This window comes from Trachinotus anak, unplaced genomic scaffold, assembly GCF_046630095.1.
Source record: "Trachinotus anak isolate AG129_WGS33_773 ecotype Australia unplaced genomic scaffold, CSIRO_AGI_Tana_v1 ptg000019l, whole genome shotgun sequence".
Classification (NCBI taxonomy): domain Eukaryota; kingdom Metazoa; phylum Chordata; class Actinopteri; order Carangiformes; family Carangidae; genus Trachinotus; species Trachinotus anak.
Window position 1 is genome coordinate 18184442 of NW_027273870.1, and position 23733 is coordinate 18208174.

A 23733-nucleotide genomic window follows, 5' to 3' on the forward strand; every position below is an offset into this window, starting at 1 on the left:
GATGAGTGATGAGCGAGAGTGTAATATGAAATGACAAACAAACAAGCAAATAGCTACTAAACGTCACCAGAAGGCAAACTTTGGCGTCTTTTACGTTTTACATGAAACCAACTACAGCAGAAAACAGCTTGGCAACTTCAGTTCAAGAAAGAACTTCTGAGCCTCTAAACAAATAAGCTTTCAGTTCCACTGTCAGCCATTATGTTAATTCGCTAATGCAGATTAAAAAGTAATTGTTAACAATGTGTACACAGAATAATCTGCCTTGGCTGACTGCTGTAGAGCAGATAAGAATTGGCTGTAGAGATGTCCAGTGTAGGGCATTATATGCTTCATTACACTCTTTTGTTCCTAGTGCGTTAATTTAAAAAGATTCTGTGGGAACAGAACCAACTGTAACCTTATTTTCCTCTTTCATTTTCCTCCACTCAGTCTAATATCACTTTGTGTACAGTAATGAAGGTGTTAATTTAACCAATAGCTTTGTCATGGAGCTTCCATTCCACAAATTGCCATTGTTATTTGTCATTTTGTCCATATTAACTGACTGGTCTATAAAATCTCAAGACCAATCACAATTTCTCAGAGTCCAAGTTAACGTCATCAAGTAACTTGTTTAGCCACAAAAGAAAAAGAAGGGAAATAAATCTTTATGTATTTGAATCTACAACTGGTTAATTTCTTGCATTTTTTGCAACAACCTAACAACTAAAGTAATTGTTATTGAAAATGCTTTGACACATCAGTAAGTGTCATGTCTTCACAAAATATATTGAAGTAGAAGATTAGTGATGTGGTGACTAGCTGCAGGACTATTTAGTGAACTACTGTAGCTTAATGCTGGCCTAAAAGTGAAGAAACTATTCTTTTCTGCTGGCCCTTTAGTGACTTTGATATGAATCGAGTTTATACCAGAATACAAAAGCTGTAGCCTTGTCCTGCCAGCTCGGCTTTTAAATGTTACCAAACTAAATGCCAGCCATATAATTTTAAGTATTATAACCTAAAATACTGTTATAAACTCACTTCAGTACTGTGTGACAAAGTTTAGCTTCAGGCAGCGCAGGACTGACTGATGTTTTCCTCATGGGGTTTACGGTGGCAGTATGCACTCACTGATGAGAACGTTCAGTTCTACAACCCCACACAAACTCACAAACTTGACTCGACTCACCTCGGCTGTTGCTGATACCAGCTCTTGGACACCTTCGCTGCCCTTGGCAATTCCTATACATGCTGATCTGCAACCTGTGCACCAAAGAATGCTTAAGAGACCAACGGGGGGCGTCAGGTTTTGCCAGATTCATTCATGAATCAGAGTCAGATAGTAGACTCAGTGCTTGTTAGCTTGTTAAATATGGATATTACTCCAGATTCCAGCTGTAGTTTGGTTAGGCCACACAACTTTTAGAACCTATTAGTGTTAATAATTATTTAACATTTTTATTTAAATACTTTTATTGCCTCCAGGTTATTTCTGATTTCTGCTACTGTCATACTGCAACATATATATGAGTTGGTAGAATTTTGTTTATTTACTATAAAAGTATATGTAGCATTAACACTTTATCATCACATTAAGTCTTTATTTCATCTTTATCAGCTTTATGTAGCCTGCAACCTCATATTTTGGATGGATAATAATATTTAGATCTGTACTGCACTCGGCCTGAAAGGTAGGCAACACTCAATAGTCCATATAATTGGAGGTACACACCCTGAGGGCAAAAACACAACATTTCATAAAACACGACATTTCACAAAACAACATTTCACAAAACATGATGTCATTTTAGTTTATGGAAAAGGTGGAATAGCGTTTATTATTTATGGCTGGACAGAACCCAAGTCCCTGGTGACAGTTCAATGTCATTTCCTGTTTCTACTGTGCACTACTCTGAGTATCCTTGCATGAATTTTAAACTGAGTTTGAAAGGATGGAAAGGGAGATTGAAATCAAAAGGAAATTTATGGGAGTTTGGGTGTTAGGAAGTTAATAACAGGGTTGGCTCTATCCATTAGGTTACCCTAGGTGAGATTAGGATTTTGGCCTTGTATGTAAAACTGTATGAAGGAGTTTTATACTTGTACTACTTTTTCTTATTAATACCTACTTTTTGTTAAAGCAGGACTTGTAATGGAGTATTTTTTCTTTGTTGAATTGGTACTTTTACTCAAGTAAAGGATCTTAATACTTCTAACACTACTGCTGGAGTATGTTTATAAATGTCATTAAAAGGCTGTCTTTGTTGATTATGTTTTTACTTTATCCACAATTAATAAAATGATATTAGTGGAATTCTTGACACCCCCCCCCCTTACATTCTGTGCCCCAAGCAACCCCCCATGCCACCTACCCCCAAACTGGCCCTGTCGTTGTGTTTTGACCCTCATGGCCACTGTATGAGGGGAAAATAACACCCTGACATCCCAGAACTACCAGCTGTCAAGCTAGCCGCTAACAGACCAGCAACCAAGATTTTTGGTACTTGGCTGTTTACTCCTCCCTGACATTTTGTTCTCAGGTGCCTCAATTAATTCTATAAAACCTTATTGAAGAGGAATACAATCTCTTTGAGCTAGCGACTTTGTTAAATGACAGCAAGCTAACAGAACATGTTGTTCACACATTCTATTCATGAAACATATTCATATATTGTCACGCCTCTTTTGTGGATCAGTTTATATGAGATTAAATAAAAATGGATGGTGCAACACAGCTATTAAACTACAATTGCTTTCTCCATTTTGGACTTGCCCCCAAAGATCAGCAGTAGCAAGACAGCTCGTTAGCGCTCAACTGCACAAATTTGCATGTGAAAGGTCATCAAAATCGAATTAATCTTAATAGAATAATCCTAATAGTTAAAATGACCATTTGGCTTTTCAAATGTTTCCAATAAAAAATGTAAAAATAAATAAATCTGCCAAATATCTATTAATTGTTTCTGCTCTCCTTTAATAGTCTTTTAACAGTACAGTGGCCCGACTAAAAATAAAAGCTATGATTTTACATGGTAGTCTACACAACTGAGAAGAGGGAATTTTCAGAAAATCTTAACCTTAAGATGTATCACTTAAAAGCACCTTCATCTTGACACCTCACCTGGTACACTGGTATCTGGCACACGTTGTGCTTCAAAGCTTGTAAACATCATGCCCGCTTGATATCTTTTGTATCCCTGTCTGTTCTCTTATACATGTGGCGTTTTATACCCCTTATGTTACTTCAAAAAGATAGACACCTGGAGAAAGATAAGTTTGTTCTATGAGATCACACCAGTTTCTCAAAAGTGCCACAAGAAAAAATTACAGACACAACACAGCAAGGAAATGATATGAGAAATATTTCTTATTCAGGTAGACAGCCAGTGAAATGCGTGATGGAATATGTCTTACAGGAGTATAACAGAACGACTGATCACCAAGGTTACCATAGCATACTTCGGCTGTCGGCATTGTGTGGAGGAAGAAAAAACATCTATAAGCTTTGACATTGTGTACAATGAGTTCTTTAGGATACCATTAAGACGCTATCTTTTATTCTTTTATTATGTGCAAGGTACAAGTTCATGGCAGAAATTACAATATAAACACTGTATGTGCGCATCGTAGTTGAAATAATCAGGGTTTACAGATCCTGTAGGGCATATCCACCTCCAGAATCAGGCTGTTCATCTCAATTTTGGAGCAGGGGGTAAAAGGTTGGGTGTCTTCTTGCGCAATTTACAACATCTTCCTCTTCTCAAACTCCTACAGAGATGGACAACAGAGAGGAAGAAGAAAAGAAACAACATGATGTGAAGTGAGATAGACAGAAGTGAATGATTTATTCATGTAGAATTCACACAGCTCTGTTTTGATCCTGTGTTTTAGATCAGCCGTTGAGGGGGGAAACAGGACGGCTGGAGCTTTAGAGAGCATGTTGTTTTTTCCCGGAGAGTGCAAATCATGTAGCGCGTATGTGTCAGTGAGTTCCAGTTGTCAACATTAAAACAGCTCACTTCCTGTGATTGATATGTGCTCAAAATCTGCAAAAATCTGATTTATGTGTGGTTATAGCTCCTGTTTATCCGCACAGTCCAACCATGTGACTATAAATGAGAAAGCATTATGTTAGCCATTAAAAAGGATGTAGCTATTTACATATTCAATTTGGAAAATATCACACAAACTGTGGGATGATAGAATATGTCGTTCCCTGAGAATTTTCCATTCCACAGGGGGAAAGTAACTTAATGCAAATGTCATTTATCAGGTCTACAGAACACACAAGCACTCATGCTCATGTTGGCTCACTCCTCTTTGGCTTGTGGATGCCTGGAGGTCTACTGCCACCTTGAGGAGAAAATATTCTCCTCTCTAACCCTGCCTATCTGAGAAGGACGAGTTGAACGAGGAGACATTTCGATAGGTGGGGGGGCTGAAGAGTTGTGGCCTAGTTCATTAGATTTTTGCTTTACAGATGAGGTGAGGTAAAAGAGGGAGTGGCAAAGGGATCAATAATTGGGGACAAAGCTATAGAGGAGGTCTGACGACAAAGAAAGAGTAATTGGATGGAATGAGTGGCATGAAAAAAAAAGGAGGAAAGTGGTTCTTGGTGCACAGCAGGACACAGTTACTCAAGAATACCATACAGGAATGATAGCACCAAGGTAAGACTAGAGTGGTTTGTGTCAGAGAGGAAAAAAAACAGACTCTTTGTGTGAGACAGAATCAGACACTTGACAAGACAAGTCAAGAGGAAGTGGGGGAGTAAAATGAGAAAAGTAGAGGTTGCCACTCAAAAGGGACGAGTGAAAATACATCTAGATTCAAAGTGAGGAGAGCAGAGGAAAACATGACATGAACGAAGAGCAAGACATTTACAAGCTAGCAATGACAACAGCTTTTATCACACCTGAGGCCAGATGTATGAGGAGTGCAGGTGTCGTAAATATGGTCTGTGAGCTGCCTTCAACTTTTTGGAGTTTGGAATTTATTGAAGCAACAGAAACTAGAGATTAAACGCTTCTGTTTGTCTGCACACATCTGTCAACATGTGCATGCATGAATACTGAGCAGGATAAGATAATGCTATCTGCTGCTGTGATTATGTGTTCCAGATATTTTGTAAACAAGTAAAAAAGGTCATTATTATTCCATCTTGCATATAAATTAGGTCCTTCTCAGATTAACATATGTTTTCTGATATCTTATCCTTGCACCAGTGGCACTGAAAATTCCTTTGGATATCACTGCAAGCATTTCATATTTAATTTTGTTTCAACATGCTGTTTTTAAATTGTAAAAGATCCAGAATTCATATTTTCTCAAAAGATATTCTGTGAGCAATGTGGACGTACATGAGCACAAACTTCTCTGCTAAATTTTCAACAGTTTGAGTTGTTTTACTGAGAGATATCTGTAATTTTATTTGTGTTCTTAACCTTGCTTTTCTGACCTCCATAGCTAAGCAATATTAGAACCAGGATCTGATGGCAGTTGTTGAGTTATTTGCTTATATTAAAAGTCCTCTCAAGAGTTTGATAGATACAAAGGGATATTTTTTAACTTAAAAAAAAACTGTTAGAAAGGAATACTTGGTATAATATACTAAGTTTTCAGAGGCTTCAAGTGAACAAGAGCCCGTAAAAAAATACATGTGAATAAGAATCACTAACTAATCATATTTTGTAAAGAATTAGAAAGTAAATGAAAATAACTTTAAACCTTTTACTGTTTACTCGTGTTATGAAAATGCCATTTTATGCATTATCCACTCCCTAAGAACCATGACTGAAACGTATTTCTAATAAACCCAGTACTGATAGTGTATAAGAATTCAAATATTAATATTTCATGGTTCCATTTCTCTATCTACCTGTCTACTAGATGTGCTTTGGCAACACTTAGTTTGGATAAAGAAAAGACTAAACAAGATCTGAGATAAAAACATCATTTGGCCTGTCATATTTTACTTTCAGCAAATTGTCAAATGGCTTAAAATGAAAATGTTATCATTTTAACAGACAGTGGTAATGATAGCTGCGTGCTGTATCCTGTTTACGCTACCACTAAATTGATAGTGTATATCTGTAATTGTTATGATGATGAATAATGTGCCAGGACGTGCTTATGTAACTGGAGACAAAAGCGTCTTGAGTGGTGTTTCTTCCATTTGATAATGTAGCACTTGGAAGTAAGAGCATTACTACTGCCATCAGACATTTTATTTTACTGAAAACATCTCAATTTTTGATTCTAAAATGTACATTTGATGCAACACATGACAGAATGTAAAGTCTAGACACAGAGGTAATTTTGTTCAGATTATCAGGTTCTTAGCATAAAAAAACATCTGCTGCAGCAATATGCATAATTCATAAAGCTCTAATTTAATATGATGACGCATGTATCCACTTTTGCAAATTCATGTTTCCAACACTCATGTCGCGGCTCATGCAGGTCAGGAGCAGCAGAGATGCTCTCCACGACCTGAGCAGCTGCGACTGGGGTCGTCATTGTTTCCCACACCCAAAGCATAATGTCTACTTGCTTCTCTTACGTGTTATTACTCCTATTACAGCGGTCAATGAGATTAACAGAGATGTATGAACACAATGTGCAGCAAAATGAGCAACCACGTCGCACGTTTTTCATCATTACACACAATGATTATGAATTAAACTTTGGGAAAAAAAAAACGTGTAAATCTATATCCGCGTGCAGTAGTGCCAGTACGGGTAATGAAAGTATAAGATGATGAATGGTTGTAATACATGCTTTCACTTTTTATACATCTTGTTAACAGTGCTTCCCTAGAGATAAATTGAAATAAAGAGGCAGTGGCGCCAACTCAGCCACTGTCAACACGCGTTTATTAATTTCTGCCCTTCTCTTCTGCCTTTCTTTACGGCATAGTAAAAGTTCAATCTCGACCTTGCTACTCCCAGAAAAAAAATTAAATTCCTGTTCCCAGTAAACCTTCTCGCATTTGTAACTGTTCCGTGATGACTGATGGTGCTACCAGTGACCAGCATCACAAAATAGTTTGTACAGGGGCCAAAAGACAAGTATTATCAGTGTTATTGCAGTGTGATTATATTACCTCCTCATTAGCTATGCTGGCTATCAGCTTCTATTAGCTGAAACATGACTGTTCTGTGAAAAACACTGGAGCAAAGAAATGTATATTTTACTATTTACTATTTAGTATTTGTTATCAACATCTATTTCTAAATATCTCACGCCAACGTTGTCTTACATTTGAATCCGACAGCAACAAAACTGAAAATGAAAACTGAAGCCAAGGTCAACAAAAGACAGAGAGGGATAAAATTAGATTGATGAATGAATCTATTTGAATATATTTAGGATTTTTTTTGATTGAAATTATATTATTTTGAGAAAATTAGCTTGTGGCTGAGAAGTTTGTGTCTACAATGGTGACAATGCCAAAAGTCCCTTTCAAAATCTGAGGGAAATGTGTAACTTTGCTGGCATCATCTCCCTATCAAAATGTGTTTTTTTTAATTTTTTTTTTATCATTCATCTGTAAGTGTACGTTATTTAAGTGTTTGCAACCATTTTATTCAGATTAGGGTTAGGTTGATGGACGATAGTATCACTGATGCTGATGGTTTACAGCTCAAAATGTCAAATGCCAGTGCTGTTCTCTAACACAACCTGTTAAATTTGTTCAGCGAATCAGTGAACAGTATTCAGGTCAGGTGATAAAACATCACTGATTTGCGAAAGGGACTTTCAAAGTCCGCCTTAATAATTGATAATTATGATGAAACCGAAAACTCTGTGATGGTTTCTTCATCAGGGTGTGAAAAGAAGAGGAAAGCAGAAACTTATTGCTGTAACACAGCAAGGTCTGTACTGTACTGAGGCGTTAACCAAGATACACTGAGTGCATTATTACATCATCCCAGTTGAATAGCGAAGACCTACAAACAAGTACTTCATTCTGAATGACACTGGAATAAAACCTGTCTGCAAAGCATCGTAGATGAGCAGTTTTTGTTTTTGTAAGTACTGAATATTGCTATAAAAAGTTTTATAGCAAATCTTTTTAAGATTATTCACTACAACTATACTCTCAACTTGAATATGTGGTCCTGCTCTCTTGCACACCCCATCAAAACAGTACAAGTATCACTTTTTACTATTATAATCCATGATGATGTCTAGTTGGGAGAGAGGACTCACCTTGAACATAGTACTGCCCAGCTGGGCCGGGGACATGCTGACTACAACTCCAGCTGACTGGAGGGCTGCAATCTTCTCTTTGGCTCCACCCTTTCCACCAGCGATGATGGCGCCAGCATGGCCCATCCTGCGCCCAGGTGGAGCAGTTAGTCCCGCGATGAAGGACACCACGGGCTTTGAATTAGCACCCTGGATGAAGAAAAGGGAAAGACAGTAAAATATGGGTGTAAAACGTGGAGAAAAATAGATAGAGAAGAAGAATGAGCTCAAGGGAATGTTTGAGGATTAATACAGTACAGTTAGCAAAGCAACAAAGTTGCTTGGAAGAGGAGGAAAGAGTCAAAACAAGGGAGGTGGATGTACAAAAATAGAGAAAATACATTTTCTGCACCTGCGTTTTATTCATTCATTAGAGATTTAACACCCCATGTCCTCCTATTACAGTGCCCCCATGATAACAGGCTTGTCTAACCAGCCATCTCAGTCTCAGCCTGCATGATTAAAACAAAGGGTCAATCAAGCCATTTAATTGCATGGGTTGGTGTATGACCAGATAGAGGCTCAGGCTCCTGCCATTTCATATCATCTCATTTCTGAGATGGTAATTAGTCATGCAGGCACTGATTAGCTCAGCGCCTGTCTATGCTGCTTGCTCATTGATGGATGTTACGTTCAACAGTTAAGATCATTTCCAAGGTGAAGAGAGCTAATATTTCATCTTCAGCAATAACATCATTACCAGGGAGAGGGACGGACAGTGTGTGCGTGTGTGACCATGTACAGCAGCTAATATTTCACAGTAAGGAATAACAATATAATTGTAGAGGGCGGCTTTGTGTGCGCGCACATACACGCACACTTAGTCCTGGGCCCTCAACAGAAGGCTGTGGCTCATCTGGCAGACTGCTTTCAGAGAGTGAATGTGGCGCGCTCAACAGCCAAAGCAACACAGCGAGGTCCTTTAAAGACACCCACATCTCCTGCCATTTCAGCTCCGAATTCAACCCTGACACTGGCAGGAACAAGATGGCAGCCACCAATATAAAGTAGAGATGACTTTTGATAATTAGACTAGCAGGACATATATCAGCCAGGGAAATGTTGAGGACCTTGGCTAGAAGTGCACTGCTAATGAGACATTAACACTTGCACAGTTAACAGGGAAATGAAGAGAGAGAGAGAGAGAGAAGGAATATCACTTTAAAGTGCTCTAAATATGTTACAAGCATCTGTTCTGGGTGTTGAAAAATGTAAGCACAAAACAAATTAGCACCAAACCCGACTCAGTACTCAGAAGTCAAATCACGTTCAGAATAAACAAACCACCCTCATGTGAATCAAGTCTTAAATCTACCTCAAACGAAAGGGGGTTTAATTACTCTATTAATCCCTGCCTCCCTGGATACTAAGTACTTACAATGCATACAGGGAGGGGAGTCATACCACCATTCGCTTTGCCCGTCTTTTGTCTTCAACTGTTAGCAGTTCAGATATATTACCTTAATTATGAGACAAATAGGCTAGTTCCCCCACCTCTGTTAACGCGACTGGTGGAGGGCTTTGTTCTATAAACACAAAACAGCCTGCTCCAAGGTGAGGAATTATATTCACAAGCTTAAAAAGCCAAAGTGAGACAATTATACACCCCTATAAACATGACAGGTAGGCATGAATAAAACTGGCGTGTGTGTGTGTGTGTGCATGTGGAGCCAAATGGCACTTTTTTTTTGTTGAACATCACACTTCCTCCAGACTACAGCCTGCCTTAGTTTTCAGTGTTGTTTCCACAGAATTACAAGGGGTTTAGCTAAGCTCAGTGGAAACAGACTGGGCTAAAAGTCAAGAGGCTGGAATAGAAAAAAAATCTGTAAACCTCCACAGCAGCTTAGGTGCCAAATACTCCGACCTACTTGATATGCATGGAGCAAATTGTAATATGGTTTTTCTGTGTGAAACCTATTTCTGACTCCAGAAAGCAAGTGAAGCTCTGGTAATGATAGGCATACCTTTGATACAGGTGACTTCTTAAGACCATATTATATTGGCAAGCCTTGCAGTCACTGATGAAGACTGAACCCTGAAATATGCCCTGCATCATACAATCTGACAGCAGAACCTGGTGGGAAATATAAGCTTGTTTTCTTGATTTTTACAGAATTAAGGTGTCGGTAGATAAACAGTCGGCAGTAACTCAGCTGTAACATTGATGGATACTGAAATCAATATTTCCTCACCTTTCTGGTATAATGTGTCTTTTTCAAATAGGAGTTCAATATATTTAATGTTGCATGACACAAATCAATCATGACACTGGACCTTTAATTTCACTGAGCATTCGATACTAAATGTGTCCAGTGTGGCAGAATTTGTCAAGTTAATGTGAAGCGTCAAGCATCTTAAAAAAAAAAACTATTTTCTAAATTAACTTCTTACGGTGAGTGATGTGGTCCGGCTTCAACACAATTTTCTGCCGAGGTTAGAACAGTTTTGTCTTTCACATCAGATATTTATGTCTTTACTGTTGTGTCTGTGTTCCTCTCAGTGTTTTTAAGTTGAAAAAAGGTGATGTCACATACACTTGGTTGGCAGTTTATTGCAGTGCATTCAGAAAGTGTACAGACCCTTTCAATGTTTTCACATATGTTGCAGTCTCATGTTCAAATAAAAAAAAAAAAAGAAATAATTTCCCTCATCAATGTACACTCAAGACCCTTTGCTACGAGACTTGAAATGTAACACATGTGCTTCCCAGTTCTTGTGAGAGAGGCTCATTTCCTTTCATTTCATTCATTTGGTTTGACTTTGTGTTCAAGTTGGCTGATCTCTCATTGGGAAGTAATTTGGTTTTGATTTGTCTAAAAACCAGTCAGTAGAGAGTGACTTATCCAACATTGAAAGTTGCCTTTTTTTATAACAAATATTAAAGAAATAGGTTGATTTTAAAGTTATTTCTTTAAATCAACTCAGATATGCATCTGCTTGTCAGTGTCTTTGTAGACAGACTGTGTAGGCCACTGTCAATTAAATCTGGTCACACCAGGAAACCAGTCCTATAATAATGACTAAGAATGTTTTTTTTCCCCCCGAAACGTTAACTTTGATCATTGTACTTTTTAAGACTAACGATTATTTTCTATTAATCCGCCAATTATCTTTATCATTTTGTCTATAAAATGACTGCCTGGCGAAATTTCCTACAGACCAAGGTGACGACTTCAGACTCCTAAATCCAAAGATATTCAGTTTACTATGACGTGTGATAAAGAAAAGCAACAAGTTGAAAATATCTTAACATTTTCCTTTCAAACAATTATTTGATTATGAAAATAGTAGCAGATTGATTTTATGTTGATCGACTTATCGAGTAACTGACTAATCATCGCAGCTCTTCAGTCATGAATATTTACGGCTCTAGAGAAACATTTAGGATTTAAAAAACAAGTTCTCAGGGGCTTTAAAAGACCCAGTGACATGAAGGATTCCTAAGCAATTCTTAATCAATTACTATCAATAAGAAAATGTGTTTTCATAAGAGCCCAGATAAAAGCTTTTTATCATACATGAGTGCACATGTGGGCTGATTTCTTCTGTCAGCTCAAGGCTACAAATTCACATCAGAAGAAACATATTGAAAGGTTTATTGTTACAACAGTTCAACTCACTAAAGATCTCATGAATTAGCTAAATCCCCTTGATCGTTGGAGCATACAAAGAATCCATCATATGTTCTGTTTTATTTATTTATTTCAGGAGATTTGGCTGAGCTCACCTGCTGCTCATTTCCAGTAACACTGTGCTTCACGTTAATACAATATTCACGTGTGGGAGCTGCCCTAGGTTAGTGCACTGGTGACATGAATTCAAATGTATTCAAATCAAGAAAAGTTAAGTTTTCTCCAAAGTGAAAACAATGTCTCCTGTCTTCTTTTGAGCTTTCTCTATTAAAAATTTGGTCCAAGGACTCTATTTTATGTACGCTGTTCTACACAATTGACTTTCAACGGAAGATCTGCAGCTTACTCCCACGCTCTGCTGGGCTTTTTCATGCATGTGTTTCATTTGAACTGCCCCTCGCTGTCAACACTCTGGGTGATTGGGTGGATGAGTGGGGGCGGCGGCGGTGGTGTTTGTACTTTATTTGTCGAGTGAGAGAAGTTATTCTCCTGAGACGCTAGCCGGAGATTTGCATGCATTAAAGCAGCCGAGGGCAAATCAAATCCATTTCTCAGCTCAAGAGCACTACAAGCACGCACACATACACAGAAACAAACACATACACACTGGAAATTTAGCAGATTAAAAGTCATCTGCAAGGAGCAAAATGCCAAGTATAGGCCTGGCGAAGTTAAAAATGTCAGCTACAAGTTCTCAGCCACTTGGCTCTGTAAGCCAGTCATCACCATACTGCTCTTTATCACATGCGAGCATCACAAAAAGGTTCACTGCTCGTAAACACCGTATATTTCTGGAACGTGCCCTGTGAATCATACCTGGGCCCCATCTATCACTCTGTATCACACAAATCACACAGACACTGAAAGCAGGAAGGGGAAAGCCTGAGGCTGCGATCAAAAAACAAGGGCATTTTCATAGTTCCACCTTGTTCTCGTTATGCGATGGATTCCAGTGTTCACTGCAACTCATAGATTTGAAAGGGCATGACTAAGAGCTAATTCAGAAAAAGGATAAATTTTTTATACGAACAGATATATCTGCTGAGGTGACGCGCAGTAGCAGAGGATATTACAAGGAGAGTGAAGTGAAATAATGGGTGTCCAGTGTGTTATTTCCTTACAGAGTTGTGCTGTTTGAGGTACTCTGCTGCATTCTCCTCTGCATTGCCCCCGATTTCTCCAATAAGGATGATCCCCTCTGTCTTGGGATCCTGCAGGAACACCTCCAGACAGTCTATGAAGTTTGTTCCATTGAATGGATCGCCGCCAATACCTTGCAGGAGACAAAGCAAACCCTTGTTGTATACTTAAGACTCTCAAAGGATGAATCCTGTGAATATTTGAGGATCACATGAGAGCAGAATAAAAAGCAGGTGGAGCCCAACTTTATGTCAATATGGTCCGATTATCAGCTCTGTCTGTTCACAGTTGGTCACTGGGGTCATGAATTGTTCAGCAGGAGCACATGAAATGTTTCGAGATTGATTTGGTTTCAGAATGATTGGTGTCATGTTGCTGGTGTCCTGCCAAATGGAAGTCCCAAATACACTGTCCTTTTATGTCTGTTTTGGTCTTCACTAACTCCTGAAGGAAATGTCAGGCTCTTTAGCTGCTAAATGCTACACTATGTTCACCATCTGGTCTGTAATGCTGTCTGTCTGCAGTTTGGTGGTGGACAGGTAGTGCACAGTGGGTTTAATCAGGATTTTTTTGCTGTGTAACTACTGCATCTGGAAAACAGCTCTATGAGAGGGCGGAAAGTGGATCAGGGCAGGAAAGTCGTGGCCAGCACAACCAAAGCAATGAGCTGAAAGAAAGCTCCACAGGGGTGATGAGGACGATAGAGTCAGGTGATAATTTTCTGTGGGCTTCACAGTAAAAGTAATCATGTGATTTATTGTTCATATGTTGTTTATTGGTGCTTCACAATTCATCTCTAACACAATTAAGTGTGCAAAATGAGGCACATTTTGGTAAAAGTTTAATTGGACTAAGGTTAAATGACTACCATTTTTCAATTTTACTTTAAAGTCACTTCAAAAGTTTGCTTAGTGGTATAACTGCGTCAAACCACCTTTATCTCTGCATAGTAGTTTAATGATGCCTTTCCTTTCATACCCAAGCACCACGACTTATGAATCTTTTCCAAATCAGAAGAGCCCAATAATCATTTTTTAGAATAATTTCCACAGAAAATTACACCAGGATCTATAAAAGCCTGGGCAAAAGCTCTGCAAGACAAATCTTCACAGACAAAATGTCACCTAAATTTATATTCATACCATTAAAAAAAACTGGCCAACACCAAGAGAAAAAGATTACATGAATAATAATCAAAGAGAGCCACATTACCAGCAACAATGATGACAGTGATATTAAATATTGTACCCACTATAATTTGCTGTAGCCCCTAGGTCATACTCAGATTTAAGAAGTTGTGAGCAGAACCACTAATAAACCCCTTGATGAACTCTACAATATTTAACACTGTTGCAGCATTGGCTGTACGAAGTCTGGCTAGAGGACACAGTGTAATTAAAATGTCTAAATAATAATGAAGCCAAGTTGTTTTTCAGTTAATTTGGGTGATCAACCAGGCCTTTAATACAAATTCTCTGGTGGCAAATAAGTTATTATATTTTTTTCTTCTAAAAAGAGTTAATCTTATATTTGCTGTGTATCCAAGACAGAATAGAGTCCAGTTATAATGTCAGGTGCAGTGGGAGGGGTTCTCTACTATTTCACTGAGAATGACAAAAAGGAGCAGCACAAGATTGACGGATATTTAAGTTAGTTAAATTTGTTTTTGAAGACAGCAACAAAGACTGTTCCATGTAGTGTCCCAGCTTCAGGCTGTGCTATAGAGCTGCATTTATTCAGAATCCAGTCGAAGTCAGTAAATTACAGAAACAAGGCTGTGAGAAATTGTGGGGAAGAAAAACAAGGAAATCACAAGATGGGCAGTCAAGGTATCTGTATGTAGGAGTTGTAGAAATTACTATCACCTAAATTTCATACAGCAAAACCTGGCATGAATCTAACAGCTTTTAAAACATTAAAAAATAGGTTCTATTCACCAGTATGTCACAATGTTATGGCCTTGCTCTTAGCATCATTGACACCAAATAAATAAGCTGCTTCCTGAAGTTCATGTTCAACTGCATCAAAAAGAACATGAATGGGAAAACAAGAGGCAAAAGCATCCACTAAGGATGATCATAGAATACTTTATTGGTAGTAAGGTCGTTCACTTTTGAATCAGTCTTGTTTGAATTGGATGATGTTGAATCACGAGTTTCACTCCTCTGGTTTGTGTGGGAAAAGAAAATTAGCCTGACCGTGGATCAGAAATGAAACTCACTTTTCTTCAGTGCTCAGATCTGGGGGGGATTTTCTACGCAATAATCAGACAGTGAGTAAGTAGTTTTTTTAATACAAACGTCTGTGCTGAAATGCATCAGCATCAGATAAGGTTTAGTGAAACATGAACGTGGTTGATCACCCTTCTATTCCCAGGAAGTCAAGGAAGATTTTCATTCAAGTTTGTGTCTCTAGAGAAATAATTAAAGACATTACAGCACCTATCTTTTAGTACATTGTATCTTTTTGTGTCTTGTAACTCAAGTACTAGGTCCAACATTCACAATTAGGTTGAAATAAAATGCCTAGTATCAAGAGACCATCTGGTCTTCAAACCGAATGCAATGATAAAATGTTCTATATTATTCTGAGTAAAAATCTGCTGAAATCTTCTTCCAACAGCCCATGAAGCCATACACAGTTTCATGATAAATTAAGTTCTTTTATTCAAAGCTGGCTGCTTGTTTTAATAATGTCTGGATATAAAACTAAAACCTGTGAGCTAAATTTAAATTCAGTATGCCACAGATCATTGCTATCTTACCAACGCAGAGAGACTGGCCCAGGCCGACTTGTGTAGTTTGGTGGACGGCCTCATATGTCAGGGTACCAGATCTCGACACGATGCCTGAAAGACAAATTGAAAAAAACATTTTGTGAGGTTGATATTTTTTGGAGAAGACCACACTAACACACTGCTGCAGTCGAGGGTGATAACATGATATAAGATCCAGCTGTCTTTTTCTGTCCAACTTTGACTGAATTGTTGTCAATATGCCTGCAAAAACAAAAAAAGATCACCGTCATAACAGAGCTCTGTAACAGCTGTTCTGCGTATGCTTTGGGAATGATGGCAGTTGATTTACTATAAAAACAGCCTTCCTGTAAAGGTTCACTGGCCAGCAGCACACACTACTTATCAAGCTGTCAACAGCAGAAGTTACATCTAGGATTCAAGTACAATGCCGTAAAAAAGAAAAAAAAAAATTGGGAAAAAAGGTTTTAGTATGAATTCTGTTTTTTTTCCCCCTTTCACACTTTTTTTGTCAGAGAACACTAAGTGATCATTTAAGGAACCTGTAAGCTGTCATTCAGCAAATATTCTCAAATAACCTTTAGCATTTAAAATGCAACTTTTCTATATAAATGAAATGCTTGCAGATCCAAATAAAGAATTTACAGTGTGTGATTTCACAGACAAATTAGGAAATCTCACCAATTCTTCCTTTCTTGTGAATGTGGCCTGGCATGATCCCAATCTTGCATTCTCCAGGCTGCAAATAAATATATTTTAAATATTAAAGACAATTTACTATGACATACACACATATGATTCTTTTTTTTTTTTTTAACTTTTTTAACTTTTTAACTTTAAACTCAGTCTCCAATTTGACTTGTTTTTCTTTACTGAACAAAACATTTCTCTTTGCAAAAGAACAATTTAGTATTTAGCATTTTCTTTCCTACCCCATAAAAAAAACATGAACAAATTCAAAGACTATCCACATCATAAATTCCATTGAAAAACAATACCCTCTTCAATTGTTCTTGGTCCAAATGCAAGTTGTACTATACACTAAAATCCAGAAAATATTATTCAAGCCAAATAATAATATTAATGCTACCACAACACAGAAACAGACAAACAAAAGCAACAGTATGAGAAAATCATGCTCCTTTAAGGTTTTAGTTTGACTGAACAGAATATTAATGCATTAAATTTGAATTACTCCTGGACCCTTGAGAGGGAGCTTGTGCTTTCAGCCCTCTCAGCCACATCAACAGCAAATAACAAAAACAAAAAAAAGGATGTGCATCATTGTGTGTGTGTGTGTCTGTGTCTGTTTGTGTGAGAGTGCGTGAGCTTACATTGATGACTCCTGGGCAGTTGGGGCCTATGAGGCGGGTGGTGCTCTGGCGCAGGAGCTTATGTTTGACTCTCACCATGTCCTGCTGGGGGATGCCCTCAGTAATGCACACCACCAGGGGTATCTCTGCGTCAATGGCCTCGATGATGGCCGCTGCCGCAAACGGAGGAGGTACATAAATCACAGTGGCATCTGCCCCTGTGCCCTCCTTTGCCTGAGGTAAGGAAAACAAAGGTATTGGTGATGTTTTTTTTTTGTTTTTCTAAAAAAGGAAATTCTAAAGTTATGAAATAGTGCCACCTAATGTTTCTCTAAAAAACATCTGTAAAAAGCGTCACTGTCCTTCACAGGATACTTGCTGCAAATCTGTCAGCTCCATAACAAATAGTTCAGTTTTTATTTATATATTTACACAACAGACACATGCACAGACAGATAAGGAGTCATACATACCTCCTTGACTGAGTTGAAGACTGGCAGGCCAAGGTGCGTCTTACCACCCTTGCCGGGGGAAACACCTCCAACTAACTGGGAGCCATAGTCAAGAGACTGCTGACTGTGAAACGTTCCCTACAAGGGAAGAGGGAAAGACGAAGTCAGTGTGTGTACGAGTGTGTAATGAAGTGGGGTACAGCCACTTCTGCAGCGTCAACCTTGAGATATCATTACAGACAGAGAGGATGGAGGAAATATGCTGCCATCCAGGATTAATCACCTGTGTCTCAGAGTAAAGGGATGGGTACAGAAGTGAGGCTGGGCCCTTCTAGGGATGCAGCTATATATATAAATATATTCAATGAGAGGGACTCGAAATGCTCTTGACAGATAAATAATGATGTAAGCTTAGTTTAATCTCCTTGCAGAACATTTGAAAAAAAACAAATCAAAAGCGGCTTTGGATATTCTCCAACAGTGACTGAAAAATATCTCCAAAGGAAGATAGTTTACAAAAAAAAATATCTGACACACTGTCACTATCATGCAGGCTACAGGGAACCTGTCATGGCTGCCATAGTTGGAGGATTTTATTCCTGACAGTCATGAAGTCAATTCATTTGCATGAACCCAAACAGAAACACATCTAATTCATTAATTAACTTTGCATTTCAGATGTTTATTTTATTTGTCAGGGGAAACACATTTAAACCTCAGACAGTCCCCATACTAACACACAGTGCCCGTTTTTGGAGCTTTGGTTTTTTAACACACATCTGGTGAGTTTGTGCTGTATTTTTGGAGAATTACAGACCTCAAATCTGGGGTGGTGGCAGTTAGCACCAGAGGAAGTAATTAACCACACAATGCATGATTTATCCATGCTTATAAAAGGTGCAGGATAGATGTAGTGCAGTTTTACTTTAATCCGAACAGATTTCTCTTTACCACAGAACACTATGATATATAATGGATTTTTGAGGCTGATACCAATAAATGTGATATATCAGTGATATAGTGTTATTAATAAGATATATCAGCCAACTGTAACTTTTTTCATAGCATTAACATTTTTACTAAGACAATTAAGAATTGTGAGCAATATAGGTACTGAGCAGACACCTTTTGCAGTTGAAGAATACATTTGTCTGGCTTCGTTTGGCTCCCTAAGGACAAACAGTGCAATGGAGACACTTTTTCTAAATTACCTCAAACATAAGCTGGCGGACTGTTGGACAACATATACAGAGATACCAATGTATCTATATCAACCTATATTGTGGATTGTACTGTTAACAGCTGTACAGCCAGACCCACAGATATCAAGTATGTCTGACAAAATGCAGTTTAGATTTTGAATATGTCGCCCAGTGTCAACCACATAAAGCTTCAATGGAGAGCTGGGACAAAGCCACACAAAATGTTTATGTGATAGTGTAAGACAGCATGGAATAAGCTGATTTTCCAAACTTAAAGTTACTTGAGGGGAACAAAAGATGAAAACTAAATGTTAAGAAGACTGGACGTGATAGACAGAAATATCAGCCGACTGCTAGTACTTGTAGTTCCTACCGCTCTGTGTTTGGTACAAATATCCCACCAAGGGCCCAGATGTTTAAATGAAAATAAACAAGATAAAGCGGCAATAACAATGAAGGGAGCAGAATGTATCTTGAGAGGTGAAATCATGTGAGTGAATCTCAGTTGTCCTTTTCCAGAAAATGAGTGCATCAAGGCGGCATAAACTGATTTTCAGCTGCATGGGTCCTATCAGTCTGTAGTCAGTTAATTATTGCTGAATAGATGCTGAAACAATGTAGATAAAGTAGCCAAGGGTCATAACTACAAGTGTGAATAAATGACCTTAATGTAAAAATTATAACTAGCCTATTAAGAGGAATTAGAAGTTATGAATCAGCATTTTTCCCCCAAATGTAATGTATTCCTTCACCCTGCTAACTGTGCTGTTTTTGCCAGTCATTATTATCGCAAATGTTGGGACAATAAATTTGAAAAATGGTTTGCTTATCAAGCCAGAAAGACATGAAAATGTGCACTCAATAGCACTTGCTTCATTTCTCATCCTTTTCTAATTACCCAGAGTGTTCGCTGGAACTATATTTAACAACCTTTTATTATGTTGAAGAGAAAATGGAAGATGAAAAATGGAATGTGCACAAGGACAGAGGAAGGGAAATAAATCTGTAAAGTCCGTGTTTCTGGCTTGTTGAACACACTTGCCAAGATTTTTATTCTCCTTGACTGGAAGTGGTTCAAGGTAAATCACCTGAGCTTTTTCCATGTTTTTGAAAAATAACTGGAAGGATCAACAAACTGTCACACAAAATTGTTATTATTATTGACTGAAACAGTGACTAAGGGTTGTCACAGGGGAAAAAAAATGAAGTTAAAGTAAAAGGGAAAGTTTTTATTTCTGCCCAAAAAAATATCAACTGAAATCAAACAAGAACGAATGATTTGGAGGCCTTTAAGGCAAACAAACAACTCTCACAACAGGGAGCTACAGTAAATCATAACTCTATCGACTGATGCAAGGTCAGGGTTCTAGCGCTTACACAGAGCCTGAATAGCATCATGAAAAATACAACAAATTTAAAAAAAAAGAAAAAAAAAAAGAAAAGAAAAACTAACTCTTCACTTTTACACTTTGACAAAAAATCTTTGAATTGTTGGACAATGAACCGTCCTGCAGCACTTTTTGTTCCTCGTCCTGAGGCAACAGAGCAGTTTCTCTGTAATTGAACTGAAGGTCTAAGGATGGAAAGTGTTATAGACTGTACTTATTTTAAGATGCTCTGAGACATACTTGTGAATTGAATTGACATATTTTTCTGTAACTGACTGCCTTGTAGAAACAAATGGTGAAAATATTTATAAGTGATGAAAATAAAGTTTTAGAATCTTTCCTGCTTTGTGATCTTGGTCACAAAGAACGAATTTGACAAAAAAAAATTAGGAATCATGCGTGTTTCTGAGATTTCACAACTAGATTACAGTTACCTAATATGAAGCAATAAAAAAAAACAAAAAAAAAAAAAACATGTTTATGGTAACAAGTTATCAGTACAAACCTGCTTCCCCGTGAAACCTTGGCAGATGACCTTCGAGTTCTTGTTGATGTAGAGGTTCTTTCTTGTTCCCGTATAGCAATACCTAACTCCACTCTGCTGCACTGATTGAAGAAAGACAAGAGGTGAAAGACTGATTTTTGGTGACAATGCACAGGCTAATTTCAATCATCAAAACCTTACACAATCAAATCTTCCTAGCCATCTGCTCACAGGAAACGAGGACAATAACTCTCCTGTTACAAGCATATAAAAAACATTTTTTTCATCAAGTATGGTGTGCAATATACACATTAAGCTAAGCTGTAATTTTAAAAAATGGTTTAAGAGGAAAAGCTTAATTTTTCAACAAAAGCAAGACTCTTTCTTTTCCCAATGACTACAGTAAGGTTAAAATATGAGTGGGCTATTCACTTTTCTTCCAAGAAATTATCCTTTACTTTAGACCTTGCAGTGTTTTGGCAACAGTCTTTTTGCCTCTGCTACTTTCATTTATTGTTGCTGGGTAACAATTTCAACTTTTCTCAGACTTAACAGCTGAGTTTTACTGCACCTGTGACCCCAGATATTCTTTGTTTTTTTCTTGCTCTGCATAATTTTTAATTAAAGATGGTTGCTTATTACAGCTTATTGGAGTTGTTATGGTGTCAACTACTGATGGAAATTGGACACATGAGAACACATTATGTCTAATTACACTGCCTGATTGGAAGCGTTCATTACTTATCATTTGCTGAAAAGGTCTCTCCAAGCTTCCTGAATATGATAATATCATCAATTTAAAAAAAAAAGAAAAAAGGACACTACCAACATATTTTGCAAACAGTAACTGAGGTCTGAGGTCAAAGTGCAATTGAGGGGGCTCTATCAAGTTTTAACTCCATTGTGAGACAACTGCTAACCGTTATAACAACCATACATTATAGGTAAAACAACAAGCAACATGCTGCTGCACCATTCACAACATCACAATGAGGTACTGCAGACACAGTAGCTGTTTCATCTTAGCCTTCAATGTGATTTCATAGGTTTTAAACCAAAACTGTTTCTCTTTACTCTTCACCACCTCAGTGAAATTAACATGTGTGCAAGTGTGTATGCATCCATAAAGAAATAAACACTGAATGCTACAGCCTGACTAAATGCCACTCTTCAGTTCACTAGTCTGATGCCCATGTGTTCTACAACCTTAAGCCAATTAATTTAAATCAATCGAATGGATTTGCCCTTTACTAAATGTGAGTAGGCTCAACCCTGCAAGAAAAAGACATCAAACATAAGCTACCTACAAGTAATGAAAATTAAATAAAAAGAAGACAGAGTCTGATGGCTGTGTGACCCTCTGTAAGGTCTTAAAGCTAAATAACTTCTTAAAGAAGACTCAACTTTATACAAAGATTTGACTAAGTAACATATTTTGGTTTTACATTGTGTGCAGTCTGACGGGAGGGCGGGACTAAGCTAACATATGTGAACAGCATTCCCCCTGAATGACTGAACTTTGGTCTTCTTTCTGTGCCTGAGTGACAACATATCAATAACACTGTGCAAAGTTCACTTAAGCTCGGTGTCCTAACAAAATGACTTTTAACAAACGTTGTGTTTCGATGTGAGCCAGTGACACCAACCATGTTCTCATTAGAGCAGCATCTAAAAAAAGGCTTGTCAAATCTCTGTAATGCACCGAGCTGTGGTCACACATGCTGCAGACAGACTGCCACAACAGCTACTTTGGCTGCTTCCAATCACTGCTTGGTGAAAACTGTACAAGAGCTACATCGACCAAACATCCGAGGCAGAGCGAGTGGACACGGTACATTTAGTCGAGAGGACATGCAAGGTCAAAGATCGACACTTGCCCTGGCCTGGGGGTTAAGGTTACATTTCGGTTGGACGTTAGCGCAAAGCTGGCTAGCTAGTTAGCTTGCTGGCTAACTGTCAGTGAGCTTTACCATTATATTCGGTCGGCAGGCTAATGTGGCTAAATAACCCTGAAGCTAACTGACAGTCAATCCAGGGGAGCTTTGCTAGCCAGTTGCAAGACTGTGTGAACCTGCAAAGCTCAGCTTCTGTACAACACAGAGCCAACGAATACACGTCTGTTACAGAAACTACACTCAGGGGTATTTCAATTGATTAAAACTACGTTTTGTTAAAAATACTTACAAAGCAGCCTGGCAAACAGCCTGCTGTGAGACATCTTCGGTCATTCACCAATGACACCGGAGGCTGAAGACCTGACAGCTTTACTTTAGCTGACTATGAATATCCCCGTGCTTTTTTTTTTTTAAATCAGCTTTAGTTAGTTAGTTTATCAATGAACTCCTGACATTTCGTATTCAATTATAACATACTGAAGATGTTTTTTTGTGACATGTGAATGTAGTACAAAAGACAAATACCAGCATTGAAATGCCAGGCGATAGAGTGGGCTGCATAAATTCACACTGACTTATGGGTATTGAAGTTCTCTACAAAGTACTTGAAAGAAAGCTTGTCAGCACTAGGGGGCACATCAGTCACAAGGATAATTTCAGTAAATGTCACCCAGAACGCCCCTTGATAACAAAAACAATAACAACAAAATAACAAAACAAAACAATAAATAAATATATAGATACATTTTTACTATTATTATTATTATTATTATTATTATTATTATTATTATAAACAGATTTGATTAAACAAATTCTTGACCTTGGAAACAGTCATGTAGAAAAAGGTCCACTTAAAACCTTTTCCAGAGCTTTAACTGTATATTGTAATTTTTTTTACTAAAATATTTAGTTTTCAAAGAAAATAATCTATTTATTTATTTCACATATAATCAAATCTTATATGACACATTCCTCTATATGAGAAATTAGCTCATTAGTATTTGAGCAGTTTTGTGGTTGATATTAAATGCAGTGTGTTGTCACTTTTTATGGTACTTCCTCTTGTCAGTCACATGTGACCAGAGACTGTATATGAAAATGTGCTGATGGGGAGCTAAGAGAACAGGATTCTCTGCAGTTTGCCAGGAATTGAATTGGCCATGTATGCTGTGTGTATAGTTACAATTATTATGCAAGAGTCAGTGGTTGGTAGTGACTAAGTGCATTTATT

The 23733-nt window shown here is 37.9% G+C and overlaps 1 protein-coding gene across 1 annotated transcript; it reads right to left on the reverse strand.

The window, feature by feature from the left end:
- Nucleotides 1–3334: 3334 nt before the first annotated feature.
- Nucleotides 3335–22915, reverse strand: suclg1 (succinate-CoA ligase GDP/ADP-forming subunit alph). The gene is made up of 9 exons (XM_071503235.1): nt 22792–22915; nt 20629–20729; nt 17555–17671; nt 17103–17315; nt 16450–16507; nt 15778–15861; nt 12995–13146; nt 8200–8388; nt 3335–3753 (listed from the first exon to the last, which is right to left on the reverse strand). Exons 1-9 carry the CDS (start codon nt 22823–22825, stop codon nt 3727–3729), a joined length of 975 nt encoding a protein of 324 aa, XP_071359336.1. The 5' UTR covers nt 22826–22915; the 3' UTR covers nt 3335–3726.
- Between the last annotated feature and the right edge of the window lie 818 nt (nt 22916–23733).